The 23257-nt window shown below is 40.1% G+C and overlaps 1 protein-coding gene across 1 annotated transcript in view; it reads left to right on the forward strand.

Annotated features, from left to right (window-relative positions):
• Positions 1-453: 453 nt before the first annotated feature.
• Positions 454-23257, forward strand: part of GLTP (glycolipid transfer protein) — a 28769-nt gene continuing 5965 nt past the window's right edge. The window contains exons 1-3 of the mRNA XM_075262809.1: positions 454-651; positions 22407-22465; positions 22898-23031. Of these exons, the coding sequence (XP_075118910.1) occupies positions 549-651; positions 22407-22465; positions 22898-23031 (296 nt within the window). The 5' untranslated portion in view covers positions 454-548. The remainder of the gene's footprint in view (positions 652-22406; positions 22466-22897; positions 23032-23257) is intronic.

Consider the following 23257-nt stretch of genomic DNA (forward strand, 5'->3'; position numbering starts at 1 on the left):
GCCAGCTGAGGGGAAGGGATTCCCATGCACACACAGCCTTCAATATCCAGCTAGCTTGTACAGCCGGCCGGCTTGCATATCACACTGGTGACAGCGGTGTCATGTCTACTACCGTCAAGTTCATCTCTTCTGCCCCTCTCACCTGACAGCTAGTACTGTGAGTAGAAAGTTCTCATTCAATATTCATGACTAAACTTCGCTTCCATCTTAGCTCGTATTATTTATTCACAGATGTGAAAAGAAGAGACTCCACTTTGTAACAAGCAGCTGATTGGCTGAGCTGCTACAGCTCACTACTCATAGGTCCCAAGACGATCTGTCCACCGTTGCCTGGGCAGGTGACGTCATGCTTCTGAAAGCTATTTTCTAATTGGTTGTTGAGTCTCACGCTGATTGGATGTGGTGCATTCCAGTAGCCCCGCCCGGTCAGTCAGCTGTATGGTGAGAGGGCTGAGTAGTGTAGTTCCGTGTTGGTCAGAGTCCGGGCTGTAAGTGAGAAGGGAAGTTACACAGGCGGCATATAGTGAGCACTTCACCCGGGCCTTGTCATGGCTATTCTTATCCAGCACCAGTTCAAGCCATTACCTGCCGATAAGCAGATCGACACCTGCAGCTTCTTAGACTCCGTCTCTCACCTGCCTGCCTTTTTCGGTAAGTTGGTAAGCTTAGTAGTAACCCCTGCCATAGGCAATACAGTATCCGTTCACCTGTGTCCATAGTGTCCTCTGATCTCAGCAATGATTGCACATGTGATAACTTGTCAGGTGTGGTTTTATGGTATTTCCTGAATAAGACTGAAACAGGTATGTGCTAGATTAATACACTTCTCAGATTGCCGGGGTTAGAATAAAATATCTAAATATTTATATTAGTATTTATTATTATTACCAACAGTGACTGGAGTAGACTTTCTGCTTCGTCTGCTATATATGTGCCGGTAGTAGCCACAACAGCTGATCTGTGTGGGACCCCCTTTGATTTGATACTGATGAGGTCATCCTGGGGATAAAAAAAACCCCCAAAAAAACAAAAACCTTTAGGCTAAAGCCCCACATTGCAAAAATGCAGCTTTTTTTTGTTGTTGCAGATTTTGCTGCGTTCTTTTGAGCCAAAGCCGGGAGTAGACTGAGCAGAAGTATAAGAACGTCCTATATATTTCCCATTCCCTTTGTAGCCACTCCTGGCTTTGGCTCAAGAAACCGCAACAAAAACCGCTACGTTTCCACAACATGGGACCTCAGCCTTAGGCTGAATCTCCAGATTGTGTAAACGTCATGGTTTGGCTGCGGCATTTTGCAGTCCCTGCAAAGTGTATGGGATTGTAGTAAATCTCATCCACACATTACAGGAAAATACCCACAGCAAAAAATGCAACTTGTAAAAATGTTTAGTTTTTGTAAATCACAGCATGTCAATTATATCCATACGGAAACCACCAGCTGTTCCATAGATATAATTGAAGTAGAAAGTCTGCAGAAGAAAACTCTACAGACTTTATGTGACAAGTGCTGCAGATAAACTGCAGTTCTTTTTGCTGTGGCTCTCTATATGGGACCATAGCCTTAAGGATAGGACTACATAGCAACTTTGGTTGCTACTCCTGTCAACCAACCAAAGATTGCTGTATCACTCTGAAACTCCTGGTGTAAGTGAGTTCTGTTGCAACTCACAAGAGCGCTGCGACTGTAACTTCTAGTTGTAAATAGATCGAGCGCCAATGGATTTTTTATTTTTTTTTGTGACTAGAAACTGCATCACCCTATTCGTTTAAAATAGAGAAGGAGTCTTAGGGTGACATAGTGATTTAGTCATACAACAGGAGTAATGGCCAAAGTTGCTGTGTAGCTTTAGCCTCAATATAAAAATGCAGCAGTCCTTCAGTATTAGGGTATGTTCACACAACGGAAATAGAAGGGGAATCTGGAGCAGACTTCTGCCCCAAGTTCCTTTTCTGTTTCCACCCCTCCAGCATCCCGCAGCAGAAAGCTGAAGATCTGCTTTAGATGAATGAGCCTAATTGGTGGACTGACTGAGCTACAGACTCTGCAGCTGAACTGATAAGATCAAGCAGGTTGCTTATGGGTTTGTTTTTTTTTCAATGTCCTGCCTTGATCTACATCTCCCATTGAAAGTCAGAGATTTTGCGCTGTTTTTGGGGCAGAATTCTGCCGTGTGAATTGGCCCTTAGAGACTTGCCTACATAGAAATATCCTATTCTGATAACAAGCTTCCTTTAAGCATTATGGGATCATGTAATACTTTAACGGGTCACTGTACTGTGGCACACAAGTTCATTATATAGAACAACAGGAACTCCATGTGTTGCTGCTGTTGCTGTTTCAACGTTCTACTGTAGTAAGGACCATTTACATTGGGCACCCACCCAAATTTGTAATAAAAAGTGGTATTCTCAAAGAAGATGGCCAGCATGCCTGTTACAGGAAATCTGGTGTTGATAAGGGGATGATCTTTTGGTAGATGTTTCACAATTTTTGGAACTTTAAAGCAGGAGCCTGATTGGTTGGCGTGGTAACTCTGCCATGCTTCTTTTGCACTAGTTTCTGTAAGTGTCATTCATTGTGAGTATGGCTGAAAATTGACCTTTCAGTTATAATGAAGTCATGCCAATACCCCACCCAGCCTGTCTCTTTACAATGTAATACAGACTGAAAGAGCTAAACAAATACCAAGTAGTTTAAGGTATGGGAGTATAGAATTGTTTCTTGAGGGTCACCATTTAAGACGCTGTCTGACTGGTTATACAGGGTAATGTAGCTATTAGTATGTTTAACAGTGTCCACACCATTTTAGATTATATGAAGTGCAGAAGACTGCTAAATGCGTTTCTGCAAAAATGAGCTGTCATATAGGTTTTGATAACAAAATGCTGTTATTTTTCATTATGGGGAATTTTTACTGCTTCTCGGTGGGTTATCACTATTGACTATAATATATTGATTGGCTTTAAACTGTCATTTTGCACTGTAAAGAGAGCGTTTGCAGACGAAGGCCCGTTAATAAATATAGTGGGTCTTCTTTATAAAACCGTTAAGAAATATCTTAATATTGTGGCAATAACAGAAAATACTCATAGACTGACTGTCAATAAACTCCTTATTGTTTTTCTGCTCATCTATTTGTTTTTAATGATGCGCAATTGGGGTTTACTATGTGTCTAAGTGAAAAGATCAAGTCCATTTACAGGGGCAATGACGGCTGATTGTTGTCCTATGTATACATGTTGCCAATCAAACAAGAAACATGCATTTGCTATTGCGAATTTTATCTGGATGTTAAAATCATATTTCATGAAAACCGGGCTATGCCGCTGACAGTAATGCAAAGTGTGCGGACGAACTTTCATACAGATAGTCATTTGTCGGAATATATGTTGGGTACAGCAGGTAAATGTGGACTAAACAAGTGTTGATCGCTTGTTGCAAGCAGTTTATCTAAATGGGCCCTATGTTAAGGAGAAGAAAGATGGCATATGAAAAGTCTACTAGAGACTGGAACTCTTCTCAGTCATCTTCCCCTTTAACACTTATTGATATGTCTGTTTCATTATTACTGATATTATTTGGTATATATGCTTATTTCAGTTTAGCTTGTCCATAGGAGCTGCTATATAATTTCATTATAGTGGTAAATTTATTATGAGCCTAATCCCAGTTCCTTGTAGAGGTGATTCTACAGTTCCCAAATATGCTGCTTTTATTCAGCTTTGGAGTCCCATTTTGATGAAAATCTCTGTTTTATTCATATGAAAATGAGGGGAAAGGTTGCTTTGTCTGGTAATCTAGAGATGAGCCCAGATATCGGACTAAACCCAAAGTCCCTTCATTTGCATATACCGTATATACTCGAGTATAAACCGACCCGAATATAAGCCGAGGCCCCTAATTTTACCACAAAAAACTGGGAAAACTTATTGACTCGAGTATAAGCCGGGGGGGGGGGGGGGGGGGGGCTGGGGAATGCAGCAGCTACTGGAAAATTTCAAAAATTAAAATGGTCAGCGTTTTTGGCTGCAGTAGTTGCTGGGGAAGGGGAGGGGGTGTTTTGGTTTTCTGTCTGCTCCTTCCCTGAGCTTGAGGACTGTTTTTTCTTCCCCCACTTGGAATTCAGCCTGGCTGAATATAGGGTATCTGCAGTGCTCCTATTAACCCCTTCCCGACGGAACAGGAGCACTGCAGATCCCCTATATTCAGTAGACCGAGCACTTTCAGACACGGGGATACCTAATGTGTATGTGTGTCACAGTCATTTTCTACTTTTATATGTATTCTAGGGAAAGGAGTGCTTTAGAACTTCTATTTACTTTTTTTTTTTTTTTTTTTTTTTTAAAGCTGCTTTTTTGTTTTTGCACTATTTTATGGGAGATTCTATACATTACTATTGCGGCTGGTCATAGACCCCTCCCCCCTCACAAAAGAAAAAAAAAAAATTTAATTTTTTTTTTTGCTTGACTCGAGTATAAGCTGAGGAGGGTTTTTTCAGCACAAAAACTGTGCTGAAAAATTCAACTTATACTCGAGTATATACGGTAAACAAAACCTTAATTTACATGACGATGAGGCCCCAAAGCTGTATAATAGAGATGAGCGAGTACTATCCGAAACTCCAGTTTCAAATAGCAAGCAGCCATAGGAATGAATGGAAGCGGCCGGCATGCAGACTTTGCCGGCCACTTAACCCCCTGAGTGCTGACTGCATTCATTCCTATGGGTGCGTGCTATTCGTAACGGGAGTTTCGAATAGTACACTCATCTCTACTGTATAACAGTCATATTTGGAAACTGTAGAATCACCTCTACAAAGTACTGAGATTAGGATTAGAACTAATTTACTGCCGACAGATTCCCTTTTTATAGGGGTGTTCCAAGTATTTTTTTACACTTGCAAACGCTTAAAATAATAGGAAATGGATACCCATCCCTTGGTTGGGACTCCATCGTAGACCATCTGTTTAGGTCTCCTGTCTCCGTAAATTTTGTTCTGCACGTTTGAATGGGCATCACTGCTCAACCACTGACTGGATGATGCATTTACATATGGCAGGGATCAAGTGGATTATTAACGGCCAGCACACGGGCACTATAGACTTTTATGGTGCTATTCAGACAACCATTGTTTTAACAGTAGGTTTGAACTATCTGTGGCTCTGGCAGAGTTCACAGATCCCTTAAAGACCCTTAATTATAAGGGATCTGTGAAATCAGAGTACCTTCAGGCGTACACTGGGTAGTGAAAAAAATACTTTAGTCACTGTCAAGTGCAGGACTTTGTCATGCGAATGTCTTCTAAATGCTGATTTACATTGTTTTAAAGGGAATCTGTAATCAGATTGTTTTGTAATACATAATGTCCCCTACATTGCACTGTAGCTGGTTTGCTATTAGGTTTCCTGGTGACAAACTGCCCATAAACGATTGCTCTGATCGTCCATAATAAACATGGCCTTCACCATTAGATGACAAGCCCTTGTATTGTCTATGACCGAGAGCTGTGCCAGGAATGCATTTATATTCTTTGTGTGGAACAATGCTTTGCCACTGTGCAGGAATGAATGGCATTTCTGTATTTTATGCATTAGTGTGGATACAGTCACAGCCTTCCAGATTCCTGAATCTTGTGTGCTTTATATTAGAGTGCTGAATTGGGTTATAAATATACCTTTACTAGACAGAAATATTTAAGAGATAGGGGCCACACGGTGGCTCAGTGGTTAGCACTGCAGCCTTGCAGCACTGGAGTCCTGGTGTTCAAATCCCACCAAGGTCAAAAAACCATCTGCAAGGAGTTTGTATGTTCTCCCCGTGTTTGCATGGATTTCCATCCCATATTCCAAAGACATACTGATAGGGAAAAATGTACATTGTGAGCTCTATGTGGGGCTCACAATCTACATTTAAAAAAAAAAAAAACAAAAAAGAAATATTTAAGAGATGAATTGTAATTTGTTGTGTGCATAGCCTGAAACTTTTTAGATGGGAAAAGTATTTGGGTCATGTAACTACTCACTAGTCATTGAATGAATAATTAAAATTAATAACTGACTATAGGTTGTTTATGCATTTAATGACTTATGTATATTACATGACATGCTGCTTACTAATACTGTATTTAACAGAAATGCTACTGGAATAACCAGATGTTGTCAAACTAGTAGTACTAGGGTATACTCAGAAATGACATTGTAAATAATACGGTGCATCAGAAAGAGGCCCTGAACTTCTGGTACACAAAATTAAGCGCACTTCCAGTAAAGTTAGGAGATGTATTTAAGTGTGTAAAATAAACTTTTCAATCTAAAATTAAAAAATAATTATTCTATGGTAATTATTCATTTGGTGGACACTATATTTCTAGAGTTAATGCTAGTAAATGAAGTTCTGTGATTACAGCAGCCTCTGCACTGAGTCAGGGGTTTCCTTACCCTCTTGTTTATTGCTTGCACACGCCAACCATTTTCATATGACGCAGAGATGTAAAGCTGTATCTAAGTTTTAAAGTTATTATTCACAACAGTGAATTGAATTTAATACTGTCACATGACATCTGCTAAAAAATAATAATAAAAAAAATAGACATCACGCAGCAACATTATATTGGGTTCAAGTCAATGGAGGCTGTTATTTTGACAGTCCATTGTAACGGCCTGTTAAAATTTTAGGTCATGTCCTATTTTTGTGCACTAGAAATCTGTAGTAGTGTATTAAGGGGATCCGTGAAAATTGGCACTCTTCAGGTGGAAGACGGCCATGAAAAATTGACTTTTTTTTTTTTCACTGCCGTATCGCACCTCTGACATGTGATTGTAGCCTAAGTCTATCTTCACAAACCCTCCTTTTCCACTAGAACAATTGAAGGTGTATTGTTAGAACGAGAAGGGAGACCAATAGTTTTAAACACTTATAATAAATTCAAATAGTAATAATGCAATAATCATTGTAGGAGTCTTGCTTTAGATTTGTAATACAATAGATTTGTAAGAAAAAGGCTTTTACAATGCCTTTATGTATGTCAGTTTTGTATGTCTGGAGAAAACGAACAATCTTAGGCAAATGAGGCAGTTAGTGCACGGGGATGGGTCTTCAGCCCTGCGAGCATTGTTCTTACGGTTTAGGTAGAATAGTTTGAGCAAGCAGGAATTGGAAGCAATCTGTGCAGCAAGAGCAGTGCCCCAGGGACCAGAAGGCCCGCCCCCAGTGCACCAACTGCCTCTTTTGCATAACACTTCAAAGTTGTTTTTCTCCAAATCTAAAAAAAGTAACATGCATAACAATTGTAAATTATTTATCACTATAATGTGTGTAATACACATGTATGGTGGAGGTTGTAGACTCCCTTTAAAAACAAATAAATACGTAGTCAAATAATGGTGACCCATGAATCAGTTCAGAAGAAGATTCAAGAAGCCCCGAAAAACCTATAAGACCTAAATAAGATTTCAGTGGTATATCACACATTCAATAAATACTGGGTACGAATATACACACAACTAGGGTGCTTAGGGTCTTTGGTTGCTTCTGGAATTTTTTTTTTTTATCTTTTAAGGATTCTGCATTGGCTGGTGAGTCACTTATTTTGGATTTCCAAAATATTTTAGGGCTTTTTTTTGCAATTTATTTGTGTCAATAAAGATGTTATTTATTCATAGTGTGTGTGTGTATATATATATATATATATATATATATATATATATATATATATATATATATATATATATATATATATATATATATAAACTCACCAGCCACTTTATTAGGTACACCATGCTAGTAACGGGTTGGACCCCCTTTTGCCTTCAGAACTGCCTCAATTCTTTGTGGCATAGATTCAACAAGGTGCTGGAAGCATTCCTCAGAGATTTTGGTCCATATTGACATGATGGCATCACACAGTTGCCGCAGATTTGTCGGCTGCACATCCATGATGCGAATCTCCCGTTCCACCACATCCCAAAGATGCTCTATTGGATTGAGATCTGGTGACTGTGGAGGCCATTGGAGTACAGTGAACTCATTGTCATGTTCAAGAAACCAGTCTGAGATGATTCCAGCTTTATGACATGGCGCATTATCCTGCTGAAAGTAGCCATCAGATGTTGGGTACATTGTGGTCATAAAGGGATGGACATGGTCAGTAACAATACTCAGGTAGGCTTTGGCGTTGCAACGATGCTCAATTGGTACCAAGGGGCCCAAAGAGTGCCAAGAAAATATTCCCCACACCATGACACCACCACCACCAGCCTGAACCGTTGATACAAGGCAGGATGGATCCATGCTTTCATGTTGTTGACGCCAAATTCTGACCCTACCATCCGAATGTCGCAGCAGAAATCAAGACTCATGAGACTAGGCAACGTTTTTCCAATCTTCAATTGTCCAATTTCGATGAGCTTGTGCAAATTGTAGCCTCAGTTTCCTGTTCTTAGCTGAAAGGAGTGGCACCCGGTGTGGTCTTCTGCTGCTGTAGCCCATCTGCCTCAAAGTTCGACGTACTGTGCGTTCAGAGATGCTCTTCTGGCTACCTTGGTTGTAACGGGTGGCTATTTGAGTCACTGTTGCCTTTCTATCAGCTCGAACCAGTCTGGCCATTCTCCTCTGACCTCTGGCATCAACAACGCATTTCCGCCCACAGAACTGCCGCTCACTGGATGTTTTTTCTTTTTCGGACCATTCTCTGTAAACCCTAGAGATGGTTGTGCGTGAAAATCCCAGTAGATCAGCAGTTTCTGAAATACTCAGACCAGCCCTTCTGGCACCAACAACCATGCCACGTTCAAAGGCACTCAAATCACCTTTCTTCCCCATACTGATGCTCGGTTTGAACTGCAGGAGATTGTCTTGACCATGTCTACATGCCTAAATGCACTGAGTTGCCGCCATGTGATTGGCTGATTAGAAATTAAGTGTTAACGAGCAGTTGGACAGGTGTACCTAATAAAGTGGCCGGTGTGTATATATATATATATATATATATCACATTTCCATTACGTCCACCATGACGGCTACACAAGGAGGTTGACCTATGACCCTTTGTAGGGACAGGAGCTAAGAGACTCGTTAAATACACCTCTCTCACCACCATACACCAGTTTTTCCTGTCCCTACATAGGGTTGGGATGAGTCTCTCCTCCATTTGGGGGATAAGTAAAAGATTTACCACCGTCCGGCCCTCGGTTGTAGTTAACGGTGCCTGCCTCCCTGGGCCATTAAAGACATGGGGGTATCACTCCGGCCTGCCCCCCCGGTGGATGAACTCCCCCCCCCCCCCCCCCTCCTAAAAAAAAAAAAAAAAAAAAAACACCTCACAATAGGACTGTATAGTGAGGTGTTTTTTGGAGGAGGAATTTAAATCAGATTCCTGAGGCAAACAACTCTGTGTGAACGCAGTAATGAAAATTATTAGAGATGAGTGAATAGCGTTTAATCGAGTACATGTTCGATCGGATATCAGGCTGTTCGAGATGTTCGATTCCAGTCGAACACCATGTGGCAAACTCACTAAAAATTTGATTCCCCTCCCACCTTCCCTGGCGCTTTTTTTGCACCAATAACTGTGCAGGGGAGATGGGTCAGGAACTACGACAACGGAGGCATCGGAAAAAAATCAGAAAAAGTAATTGGCTGGCTAATTCAGGTGACCTCCAATTTATACGAACAGTGGATTTAATATCCGGTTCATATGAGACTGTGAACTATGTGACTGTGCGACAGGGATAGATGTACTGGCAGGGTTAGTTAGGGATTACCTTTATTTAGGTGGGAATGTCACTCACCCATTTCTTTGGGGCTCTATCTGGTCGGGATCCCTGTCAGCTTGTGATATGCGCGAGCTAACTTTTTCTCATAGGAATGCATTGACCAGCGTTGATTGGCCGAATGCCATACAGATTACAGCATTCGGCCAATCAATGCTGGTTCTGCCGGAGGCTCGTCTGTGAGGAGGCGGAGTCTAAAATCGGACCAGAATGGAGACTGCTGTGGACCAATCTTAGACTCCGCCTCCTCTGGCAGAACCAGCATTGATTGGCCGAATGCTGTACTCTGTATGGCATTCGGCCAATCAACGCTGGTCAATGCATTCCTATGCCGAGATGTACAGTGCTGGCCGTGCGCTCAGCTCGGCTACACCGGAGATGCAGCCGAGCTGAGCGCACAGCCAGAACTGCTACACCGGAGATGTGAACCCTGCTGCACACTCAGCTCTGCTGCATTCTGATGCAGCAGAGCTGAGTGTGCAGCAGGGTTCAGCGCATCTCTGATGCAGCAGAGCTGTGTGCGCAGCAGGGTTCACATCTCCGGTGTAGCAGTGCTGGCCGTGCGCTCAGCTCTGCTGCAACTCCAGTGTAGCCGAGCTGAGCGCACGGCCAGCACTGCTACATCTCGACATAGGAATGCATTGACCAGCGTTGATTGGCTGAATGCCATATAGAGTACAGCATTCGGCCAATCAACGCTGGTTCTGCCGGAGGAGGAGTCTAAGATCGGTCCACAGCAGTCTCCATTCTGGTCCGATCTTAGACTCCGCCTCCTCAGACGAGCCTTCGGGAGAACCAGTGTTGATTGGCCGAATGCTGTACTCTGTATGGCATTTGGCCAATCAACGCTGGTCAATGCATTCCTATGGGAAAAAGTCAGCTCCCACATATCGCAAGCTGACAGGGATCCCGACGTAATAGTTACTTGGGCATGTTAGATTCCCCCAGACATGCTTCCCCTGCTGTCCCAGTTGCATTCCAGGGTGTTGGCATCATTTCCTGGGGTGTCATAGTGGACTTGGTGACTCTCCTGAGTGGAATAGTGGTTTCCCCCTTAACGAGTATTTATTCCCCATAGACTATAATGGGGTTCGATGTTTGATCGAACAGTCGATTATTGAGCGGCTACTGGAATCGAACTTCGAACATTTCACTGTTCACTCATCTCTAAAAATTATGTGAATGGCCCAGCCAGAGATCTGACATATACGCCATCAAATATCTTTGAAGAGACAAGACTTTTTTTTTTTTTTTTTCTCTCTAGCTGTTGCACTAGGGTCTATTTATGAACCTTCAGCTGTATTAAGTGACACTTTATTCATACGGTCATATATCTATGAATTGAGGCTCGTATACCAAGCAGCAAGGCCAATGCTAAATTGCCACTGTGACTGTATAACTCTACTGTAACTTAGTACCAGTAACTAGTGATTGAATGTTTCACTTCAGTCACTTGTAATGAGCACTAATTACGTCTAGTCTTAACAAAAGACTAAGAGTCCATATTAAATTGTTAATATCTTTGTTCATGTAGCTTGTTGTCTCCAGCAGATGTTAGTTTTGCAGAAGTATCTCGTGAACAGTTAAATGGACACAATCGGGAGTGGATTAAACACTACGGAAATATCTAAGAGCTTTCTTTATATTTTCCATTCCTTTTCAAGCCACTACTGACCTTGACTCAATACTGCAACAAGAAATGCTGTGTTTTGGCAATGTGGGGCAGATTTTTTATTTTTTTTTGCAAGTGGACTTTTGAGGCGGAATCCACTTCAAAAAAGCCTGCAATTCTCCCCTTCATTTCAATCAAAGCCAGTCAGATTTTTTTTTTTCCCTCTAGCTGAAAAAATGGGGGCAAAATCCACTAAAAAAAATGCCTTTAAACTCTCCCATTCATTTCAGTGGGAGTCTGAAGCGTGACATGATCTATCTTTACGTGGACACTAACTCCCCACCACCACCACCTTTTTCCTTTCATCTTAATAGACTTTGCAAGGTGAAATCCACCTGAGCATAGGTCATGATAATTCCCATTGAAATATAGAGTTGACAGGTGTTTTTTGAAAAAATCTCCTTGTGGACATACCTTTTTAAATAAAATATAAATAAATCCATCTCATACGTATAATATACAATTTAAATATACCTGGAGTTTTGGATCATGCCGCAGCTGTGCCCATATTTATATATGTGTACTTTGGCCACAACACCTAGACTACACCCAGGGTGGTGTAGTCATGCCAGAGGAGGTGCCAAGAAGACACAGACAAAGCTACAGTTTCACCCCAAATGATGCACCTGCAAGGAAAACAAATATCAATACATTGCATTAAGTGGTAAAACAATAAGCGTTACATTGGTCCGTGCCAATGGTATGAGCTTGAATAAACACTGTAATTCACTACCATTCAGCCCCCTGTTGTGTTAGCAACCCGCAAACATGCCTTTTGTCAGGGACTCTGTACATGGCCATCTAAAGTCGCCCACCTTAGGTTGCCAAATTAATGCTAGGTTTACATCTGCGCCTCTGTTGGACAAAGTGCCAAAAATCGGTGGAGCGATGTCCTGCATTAACCAGTTTCGCTATAAAAGCATTGAACACTGTTTTAGCGGTTTGACTCTCCATTATTTGGTTCTCCCTGCCAAGTGCCCTTTAAAGATGCGTTGCTAGCCTAAGAAGGTTATGCCTTACAAATGCATATGGCGAATCAAAGTTCTGTTTGGGATATGAATGTCAGGTAAGAGTATGGTGGAGTGACATATTACCCCATCTACTGGTGTGATGATCTGCGGAGCCCTGAATATAGCAATCGGTCACTTCTAGTAGTGATATACGAGGAGCACTTCAGCTCATGGCAGGGCTTCCAATTCGCATTTTGAAGCAGAATAGTTTTTCTTGAGAAATTTCAACACTTCCTTTTCTTGCCCGGTCACCATACTTATCGCCAATTGAGCAGTTATGGAACCCGCTGGGATGCCAGTTTTAGCAGGCTACAAGACGTGTAGGATCTACAGGCTCCGTTACATCTGTGGACAAATTGCATGGCAGCATGTCCTATGGAACATGTGTGCCTCAATGCCCATGCAGGTTTCTAGATTGGTTTCATTTGATTACAACAATGCCTCCTTAGTGCAATTGTCAATAAACATACAGTATTTATTACAAATTACGTTGGGTTCACACCAGTGTTCGGCACTCCGTTCTCAGGTTTCCGTCTTCTGCATGCAGAAACCTGAGACGGAAACCTGTCATGCCGAGTCCAGCCGCGAGTGTTTTGAGCTTTCCGCGGCGAAACCGTTTTTCTTAAAACTGCATGTCCAACTCTGTGTCCAGTTTAAAAAAAACCCGGTTTCGTCGCGGAGAGCATAAAACGCTTACCGGCGCTCATGGCCGGACACTTTTCAAATCCATTAAAATGAATGGGTTTGAAAGATGCCTGCAGAACAGACTCCCGGGCGCAGATGTGAACGAGCCCTAACAAAGTTTGCCACAGTAATTCATGTTTTTGATATTAGGATATTGATGGTTGTACCATTGTATGTTTAAAATATTGTATACCAAGGCCATTGTGACTTGAAGGACCACTGTAGTTCTAAAATGTTTTTGAAATATTTGTCTTTTTTAATTTGAGTTAAATTTTCAATTATATTGTATTAATTAAGCAATATATTTATTGTTGTTGTTTGTGGAAAAGATATGAACAGAAAATCTAGAGTGCAGCCATCCAAGAACTAATTGAGAATATACCATCTCCATTGGGAACAATTAAGAAATGTAATAAATGGCATCCCTTATTTGTATCATGGTGATGTTTCCTAGGCATGAACATTATGTGCCTCCAGATTTAACCGTTAGTTGCACTCTGAGGTACAACCCTTATATGGTTTAACCCCTTTCTGCCACAGCCATGACATGTTACCTGTATTTTGTGGGTCAATATTAGTGATACCAGGGGGGGAAAAAGTCTCTTTATATGCAGGGTCGGATGTTTTAATCGCTGGTTATGCACTGAGCTATGTCACATGAACTGCAGTGAACTGATCTAGATATTACACAGATAACATAGCCTTCTGTTTTTAATTCTGTTCCTGTTCTGGCAGCTGTTGGGAATAGCTGATCAGTGAGGTAGCTTGGTGATAAGTTCCCCGGATGTGATAGTGATGACCCATCCTTTAGCATAGATTACTAATATCTTTAGCCTTGAAACCCCCTTTTAGGAGGAGCCCCAAGGCTGTCCACTGAGAATGCTGTTGCGTTTAAGAAAGGCTTGTCCTTTTTAATAATGATAATAGTGATAATGATATAATGAATAGTGATAATAGTGATAATGTTTTAGAAAACAATGATGAAAAGTTGTAATGCCTCTGAAGATGGTGCCAGCCTGATCCCTTGCAGGAGGAATGACCCGTAGAGGGGTGGGCTGCTTGTCTAGTTTACCTTTACAATACAGAGCACCTATCTTTTACATCATTGGTCTTTGGATACACAAATGTCACTATCATTGAAACTACATAGTACGAACTAAAGTGACAGTAAACACTAATATTTATGCCAATTTGAGCAAAAAAAAACCCCCACTAGACTTTAGAATTTAGGGTGATGCATATAACTAAGGGCAAGGCACCATGTGACATCCTGCAGTAAAAAAAAAAAAAAAAAAAAAAAACGCTGTGGGGAAAAAAAACGCAGCCGCAACGCATCACGGTTATTCCTGCAAAACTTTTGACAAAGTTAGCAGAGTTTCCGTTATACCTATAGGGAAACCACCAGTGTTTCTGTAGGTATAATTGACCTGCTGTGATTTCCAAAACTGCGATAGTTTTGGAAATCCGTGTGTGTCAGCAGCGTGTATCTTAATACAAATTGAGAATTGGATTCACTAGAATCCCATCCACTTTGCTGTGACTGTGAAATGCCGTTTTGTTTTTTTGTTTTTTTCCCCTGCTACGTCGGGCATCGGTCCTAAAGCATAACTAACCTTTCAACAAACTTTGCATGAATAAATAGCACAGGGTATGTACATAAGGAGGAAAACTAGATCTGGCCACTCTGATTTTTTTTGGGAATTGTTAAGCAGTTTGGCACCAAGTAGAGGCCAACTGTCTCTTAGAAACTGGCCAAGGACCATGCAGTGACATAACTAAAGTCTTGTGGGCCTCAATGCAATCTTTTGTCCGGGGTCCCCTACTTCATCCCTCAGCGAACTCTTGATAGTGATGGTTACTATCTTATTAAGGAATTATTTTACGGGTGCTAAGGAGTTTAATCAACCTAAGGCCTGATTCACTTATGTGTTTGGCCATTCAGTTCGTAATCAGTATTTGACATCTTCAAAAACTGAGCTCAAACGGTCCGGATGAAAACTCATTAATTTCAATCAATCAGTTTGTGCCATTTCCGTCTGAGAGAAAAGTAGAACTTTCAGAACTTTGTCTCTGTACTGAAAATAAGGATTCCAGACGGACAGCTTCCAATCTTCCAAAGAACCTTCTTTCACTGGATGGTATGGTGTTGTCTGCACGGTTATATCCAGTGGATGACTCTGGCACAGATGCCGTACCTGTGGAATTCTTCCTACAAAGGATCACTCCTCAGACAACTATTAATAATCTTGTTAATAGCACACCACTGCCTGTATTTCTGCGCGTGGCACTCTTATTCAATACTGAATGGATCATATTGTTTTAAATAGTGTTTCCATTTGTATCATTAACATGTCTATTGATACTAACCATAATTCTAAGACTTTTCCTTTTTGGTGTTGCAATTTCAATATTGAAGAGGAATAAGTAAATAAGCCTAAACTACCGTATCTCTCCAGAAATATATTTCAAAGATTTAATGTGCTAATAAAAAATACTGTTCTGCATGACCAGTTCCCTTCTAAGAAATCAAATAACTGGACTTGAATGGGTTAAGCATGGGTTTGTTGCATTATTCAGTAATTTCATTCTTTGGTTTTTAAGGCTCCAGTAAAGTGTTCAATATTACACAGCATTTGATAGAAATACACAAGTTGCTAATGTAGTGCAATTCAATGGGAACATTAAAGTTTCACAAGGTACAAATAAGTAAAGCGGTTACTTTAAGGGTGACTGGTTTCCTTGGGAAGATACAGTTACACCACTAGTGCACTAACAGCTCTTTTTCTGTACTTGGCATCTGAAGGCTATGATGGTCACAATTTGGATACTAAAGGAGTATACTCATTATGTACTAGTATAATTTATAAACCGGTATCATAAAACCTACATCTTGGCCCTGCATCCAAAACAAAGACTCCTTTCAAAAAATGTTACGTGTGACAGTATGCTGACTCAAATAAGTGTTTCATATATATATATATATATATATATATATATATATATATATATATATATATATATATATAATTTTTCATTTGTGTGTAAGGGCCGTTACGTTGTGCTTATTTTAAAGGGGTTGTCTGACAACCAGGTAAAATGAATACTAATGACCCATCCACAGGGTAGATCACGAATATTAGATTGGTAGTGGTCCAACACCTGGGCCCCACACCGGGCAGTTATTTTGGTTGCCAGAAGCTGTATATTAGGTATCCATCAAATGCATGCCAGAAGAGCTGCAACTTCCTGATACCAGTTACTGTGTATGGAATGGGAAGCTGTATGCAGTTTACAGAACTTCATACATTGCAACTGTGTTGCCGTTTACTTAATAGGAGCAGAGATGCTTCAATCTGTATACCTTGTATACTGCTTCAGGCAGCCAGAACAACTGATCGGTGCGTGGTGTATGGGTTGGACCCCACAGCGATCTGATATCTATGAATAGGTCATTAGTACCCAATTTGTCTGGTCCTCTGACAACCCTTGTATTCAGAAGACAAATTAAAGATTTACTAACTCTGTAAGGACTAAAGCTAGTTTGGGTGTTTAAGACTCCAACAATTTGTCTTTCGATCATCTGCATTTCAAAATTTTAATACACTCTATTAATTTTTCTAGCAAAACTTTTTCAGTCACAAATTGTACTTTTAGATGGGGCATTGAAGTTTTATTTTTGTGTTATACCACCTGGCTGCCATGACCAAGCCCTTTTTGTAAATGCTTAAAATGCAGTGATCACCATCGATGATTCTGATTCCAGTGGTCTAACAATTTATCTCCAACTCTATCAGCAAAAACCAGGTCCCAAATGTAGAATACAGCTGAACCCAGCAATGTAGTAGATACAAGTTTCTGCCTCCCACTGTTTTCAATAGGAAGCAGAGGTCAAAGCAGGGAGCTGAAAAAAATAAGTGTCCTTCATGATCTTCATCTTGGCCTAATCATTGAGGGAAAGCAGAGGCGGTGTGATTATGTGCCCAAAACACACTACCTTACACTCCCCATAGAACCTGTTAAAAATTTGAATCTCGCCCCTTTGGTTTTAGACTTTAAACACAATCCTTAGCGTGATTCTGTATTCATATGACTACTATCTGCCCTCTTATATATGATATGTAGGTTAACAGAGGAAAAAATGGGAGGATCAAATGACACAAAGGGGTTTTACTAACCTGTAACCATGTAGAGACCCAGGACTGCATAGCAGCTGTAAAAACAAACATGGCAAGTTATTTTATTTAAAGCGAGCCTTCACCATGAAAATATTAGTCAGGAAGAGCTGAGCAGATTGACAGTTTTGTGGGAAAAGATCTAGTATAACTTTATTTACATTTAGTCTTAAAGGGGTTAAAAGGGCAAAAAAAAATCATGAAAAAAGTATTTGTGTTATTAATGGGTTGATCATTGCAGTGTTTTGAGTGATTTTCCGAGTTCTCTGGGAGCTCCTGGTATCCCCTGCATTTGTTTACATGAGTAGCTTCCTGTTGTCTTAGTCTACAACTACCATGATTCCCCGCCCCTCCACTCCTCCTGTCTCTCACACACCCTCCCTGTTTCCCTAGCTAACTACTAGCCCTACCTACCTAACTCAGCCCCCCACACACCACAACATAATTGCTCATTTTCTGTGTCCTGGCGATCAGTTTTTTCTGTCCTGCTGTCTCCTTCTTTTGTGGACTTCTTGCGCATGCGTGGTAGGCACGCTTCACTTCTGCTGGCGATTGTATAATAGAGTTAGAATCACCGGATTATCAGAAAGTGTGCCTGGGATGGTCTCATGACTGCCCCAAGGATATGGATAAATATAGTTTTTTTTGTTAGAAGGGGTGTGTGGGGGTTTAGATTAGTGTGTTTCATTTTTGTTTATCCCAGACAACCCCATTAAATTTTAAGCAGTCATCTAGTCATGGCAGTTTTATCAGCGACAGCGATTAACAAGGAGGGCTGTCAGTTGCTGATAGGACTGCCCCATGACTAAATGACTGCAACTAAGCACAGAAAGACCAAGTATATAAATGAACAAAATACAAATTATACTGAATCTTTTCCTATCCCTTTCCCGCTATTATATCAACCTGCGTGGCTGCTCCTGCTCTATAGCATGTAAATTGTATTACATTTTCATTATTTTATTGGTTTGCTTTTCACCTGAGAAGTACAGAAAGTGATCATGGCTGTTAAAAAGTATTGAAATTTATTTTAAAAAGTCTGCCTCAAGCAGAGGTTCTCAAACTTATTTCGTCTACTGCCCACTTTGAGAATCAATTATTTTCTTTTCAATAATTTTTATAGAATTTTCAGTAATAACAAAGGTCACAGAAAAGACCGCGTTAGAATCAATTAATGATTTTCTAGCGCCCCCTAAAATTTTTAACTTTACCACATCTTAAAAATCGCAATCATTACTATAATTTAATTATAGCGGCCATATGAGTCTTATCCCGTTTCTGAGTTCAAACTTAGATTAAAAATGAGACTGTTCTAATGAGAGCAATAAAACGCAACTTTATACATAATATTTAGAAAAAAAACTTTTATTTAAATGAAAACAAACATTTCAATTTAAATTTTAAAACTAATGTGAAGGTGAATTTGATGATTTTTAACAAGTTTCTTTGTATCAGGCTCGAATTTACTCAAAAACAGGCGTAAGTCGGTAACATGCAAACTATTTCTCTGTTCATGCAAGCGATTTCCGCTTCATACAGGATTGTACAAATCGTGTTTAACAAAAACTTGTTAAAACTTGATAGTTCATGGGCCATGGTGTAACACAATCCGAATCTGCATTAAAAATAATAATAATAAAAAAAAAAACCTTCATACTGTATTGCCAATAAAGTTTTTTAGTGAAGCCGGGGACGTACATGCTTGCTTTAGTGTGCATGTGCCTTCATGTCCACTTGCAGCTTCCAGTACCCAAGGCTGCTTCAACAGCTGATCTATGTGGGGTCTAGATGTCGTACTGCAACAGATTACATACACATGACCTATCCTGTGTGTTTTGGATTATTATTATTATTATTATTATTATTATTATTATTTATTATTATTAAAAAATATATATATATTTTTTTTTTTGTAAATTCTCCTGTAAAGTCTTTATCTAGTCTCTGTATGTGCCCAACTAAAGCGTCCCTCTTTGCTAGGTTCTGACACAGGCATGCACGTTTCCTTTCCAGTAATGTTCTGTAATGGTTATTTGAAAACGGAGAGGCTTTCAAAGCAACCTGTGCCTGTCACCAGCTAATCTCTCAAGTCCTATTTCAATACAACTGTCTCATTTACACTGAGTTATGCAGGTGCTCGGATGTCTGGGGATCCTCATTTATAAAGCATGTGATCCTTTGCAGATACATTTCTCTGGGACTCTTAAATGCAGAAATAAAATTAGGTAAAGATCTAATGATTCTAGTGAGGTGAAAGAGTACATATAAACTGAATAGTCTTTAATATCCAGGAGCAGCTCATATGAGCTGAGTTACACTACCTTAGTCCAACTACTGTATACTGGACAGTCCTGGAAGAAGACTCCCTCCACTATATAACTTGGTATTGGGGTTCACAGCCCTTCTAGTATACAAATAGGGTTTTTTTTCATGAACATGGCTATATTTAAACTTGTAGACGAGTGTTAAAAATTTATAAAAAAATAGATTATAGTTATAATTTAAAACTCTGCAAAATGTTAAAGTAATAGATCTTGATCGGTTGCTAATGGATACAACCAGGAATACAGGATCTTTCTATGATCTGGCACTTGTGGCCAGGTTATCTCCTCATACATGTAGTGTGCCTGCCTGATCACCTGTCCAAAAACTCACCGTTACCGGCCCAGGATGGCAATGAGGATTGGGAACATTCATGGTTCAACATGCTTTCAGTGTGCTCTAAAACACTCCTAGTCAAGCTATTGCTATCATCCAGGAATCTAGGAAAGCTAGCTTGCTTTCTGCACAATTTCCCAATTTTGAATTGGCAGACCAGATTTCTAGGCAATGCCGCTTGTTTATCGGTATAGGTTATGTATGCGCTTGTGTGACAGGTTAACTGATGACATAAAGCGATTACATCTGCATCAAGTGTCTGCGAGGTACAGATTATCAGGCTGAGATAAGCAGGTGAAGCAAGCGGGTTACTTGATGCCCATCATCCTCTCTCTTTGTGGCCTGATCAAGTAACTATCTATTGTTACAGACGCCACAAAAATAATTAAATAAATTTGATACAGTAGGCCATTCCATTCTGACCCGAAGCTGCAGAAATTAGGATTCGTCTCATTATTTATTCAGATGCCGACGGCTGCACTTTGTGACTCGGCTCACTAGGTATTTTTCCACTGTTGTGGCACGTCAAGGCTTTCAGTCTCGAATATCACGGTAAAGATTAGGGGTGTGAAAGCAGCCAAGGGTTGGAAGCCTAGAAACTACTGGATGATGAAATGAGCTCAGGGCAAACCTACACATTTCTTTTGTGACTTTTGCCTCTGCAGCTTTCACATGTTGTATTAGACTTCTTAATGTCAATGCTAAGGTAAACCATTATACATATTGGGAAACATTTTACTCCTTTGCCCCGAAGCGCGTTATCTTGATACAATAAAACGGTTTGTTGAATTTACATTGACTCTTCAATATACTTTCACAACTGAGTGAGCGCCTAACCGGACCTGTGTTGGTTCAACATTTACTTGTGTATGTTCAGTCGACCTTGTCGTATACCGGTAGACACTGCTACCATCGTTCAGTTCTCCAAATGCACAGGGGTGCATAGATGACGGCTATTGTTTCCTAAATAATTACCTGGAACTTGGAAAAGCGTGGTTGCTCTTGCATATACTTTGTCACAGTAAAAAAAAAATGTAAGCAAATGAGTTGGTACTCCGGGGTAGAGGGGAGGTTTTCAGCCCTGTGAGCACAACTCTTATTGATCAAGCAGGATAGGTGATGTCTCGGGGTATGTTTACATGGTGGAAACTGAAGAGGAATTCCTCTTCATTTTCCACCACGGTCTAGCTGCGACGGGAGGCCGATGCAGTGCGTTAGCATTTCATCACACTATCCTGCTCCTGATTTAGGCCTGGATGAATTTTACTAATCAGGAGGAGTCTCGAGCCGCGGGCGAAATCAGCCCAAAAATCCATGGCAAGTTCCTCCGTATGAACACAGCCTCACTGCACAATGTGGTACAAGAAGATGGTAGGGGGTTAAGCAGTGCTTCAAAAAGCAGAAGGCCAGACCACATTTTAAAGTTATTTATGCCAAGTTCATTGATTTGGAGAAAAGAAAACCTTTATTTATCACTGACCTGTGAAGGTGGTGTCTGTCACGAGAAACTGCCTTGTAGCTGCAGTTATAACAGAAGCGATGTTGCAGATGTGAATTGAGCCTTAATTATTATAATTTTTTTTTGTGGAAGGGGGTGTGTGTTTGCATTAAAGGTTTGTTAAATAGTGTATTTAGGCTACAATTAATGTTTTATATGTAGGATAATTGTATTGTAAACCAATGTTTAGAGTACTGTGCAAGTAAGGCTAGGTTCACACTTTTCAGTCTGCTGTTCTGACAGAACAACTGATGCAGATAGAGCACCTCTAAGTCCATCCATCCATTATTCACTGCAATGTTGTTGTTTTTTTTTTTAAAAAAAAGACACTTTCTTCCATCTGTTATTCTTTTACATGGGAGTCCATGCAGAAAAAGCATATATGATCTGTATATATCCGAAGCCACCAGTCCTGCATATTGTACAGTGAAACTTCTTTGATAGAACCATCCAAATGTGGACTGAAAGTGGTTTTCTCAGGAGTGGAATATATATGAAAACATAGGCCTCACTTCAATAAATCCAGTGGAAAAAAAGAGCATGTATTTATAGTCGCCGATAGTGCCACGTGTCAGCTCCTACTGTGAAACATTCAGAGTAGAAGCTGAAACACTGCACTATGGGTGAATGGAAGTGAACTTCCAACTGGATTCATTGAGGAGCTACCTATTTTTGTGGATTAATGATTGGGACTTTGATCCGGTCTCGGAGGCTTTTGCACCCAACAAGATTGCATGACTGTTTTTAATTTTCGTGTGTGTATGCATAATGTATATTTTAATAATAATGAATCTTCTGTTTTGCTAATATCCTTTGAGCAAACATCTGATGAAGGTGTCTGAAAGGAATTTACCCTCTGATCTAAGGTGTTTTTGATATAACTCTCCTGATCAAATTTATACGTTTCAAGAAAAATAATTTACTGTAATTTTTTTTTCAGATTGCCTTGGATCTGCTATATTTTCTCCCATCAAGGCTGATATTACAGGCAACATTACGGTAACTTTTTTACTTTTTTTATTATAAATGGTTTCTTTCGCATGCTTTTCTTATGTCATTGAAGGGGATTTCTGAGTTGGGCAAAAAAATTACAAAAGCAGGAGGATGTAATATAGCAATATAAAAAGCATTACTAAACCATGGAATCCACTGCCACTCCAGAAATGCGAGTCTCTGTGTACTTGGCTGCAGAGGTGATGTAACCGCTGGTCTCAGTGGTATATGGCATGCCATAGGTTATATTGCTATAGCATTGAAAGACTGGTAAGGAAGACATGTGGGTGGATATGATAGCAACTGTCTCGAGGAAGGGGGGCAGGGATCGAAAATACTCTGACTATAAAGATAGATGGTGTATGATAATAGCATGTCATCACTACTCATAAATTTGTTTTTGTTTTTTGTGCTTTTTTTTTTTTTTTTTTTTTTTAGAAAATTCGTAATGTTTATGAAACTAATCCCACCAAGTTCAAAACATTGCAGCAAATTTTGGAAGGTGAAAAGGAAATGCATGGTCCTCAATGGCCAAAAGTTGGCGCAACTCTAGCTCTGATGTGGCTAAAACGGTAAGATGTACAAAGCATATGAACATACAGGAAAATTACAAAATCATTGTTCTGAGGAGCAAACATTAGTTTAAAAATTAGTTTTTGAAATGTCATAATTCTGGATCGTTGAAGGACTTTTTTGGTATATTTATATATGCAGCTCACATATGTTAATTCTATAATTAACTTACTGTAGATTTTCTGTGAAACTCTCTTCTCCAGAAGCCATAAGTGATTGTGTAAG

This window comes from Leptodactylus fuscus, chromosome 1, assembly GCF_031893055.1.
Source record: "Leptodactylus fuscus isolate aLepFus1 chromosome 1, aLepFus1.hap2, whole genome shotgun sequence".
Lineage (NCBI taxonomy): Eukaryota > Metazoa > Chordata > Amphibia > Anura > Leptodactylidae > Leptodactylus > Leptodactylus fuscus.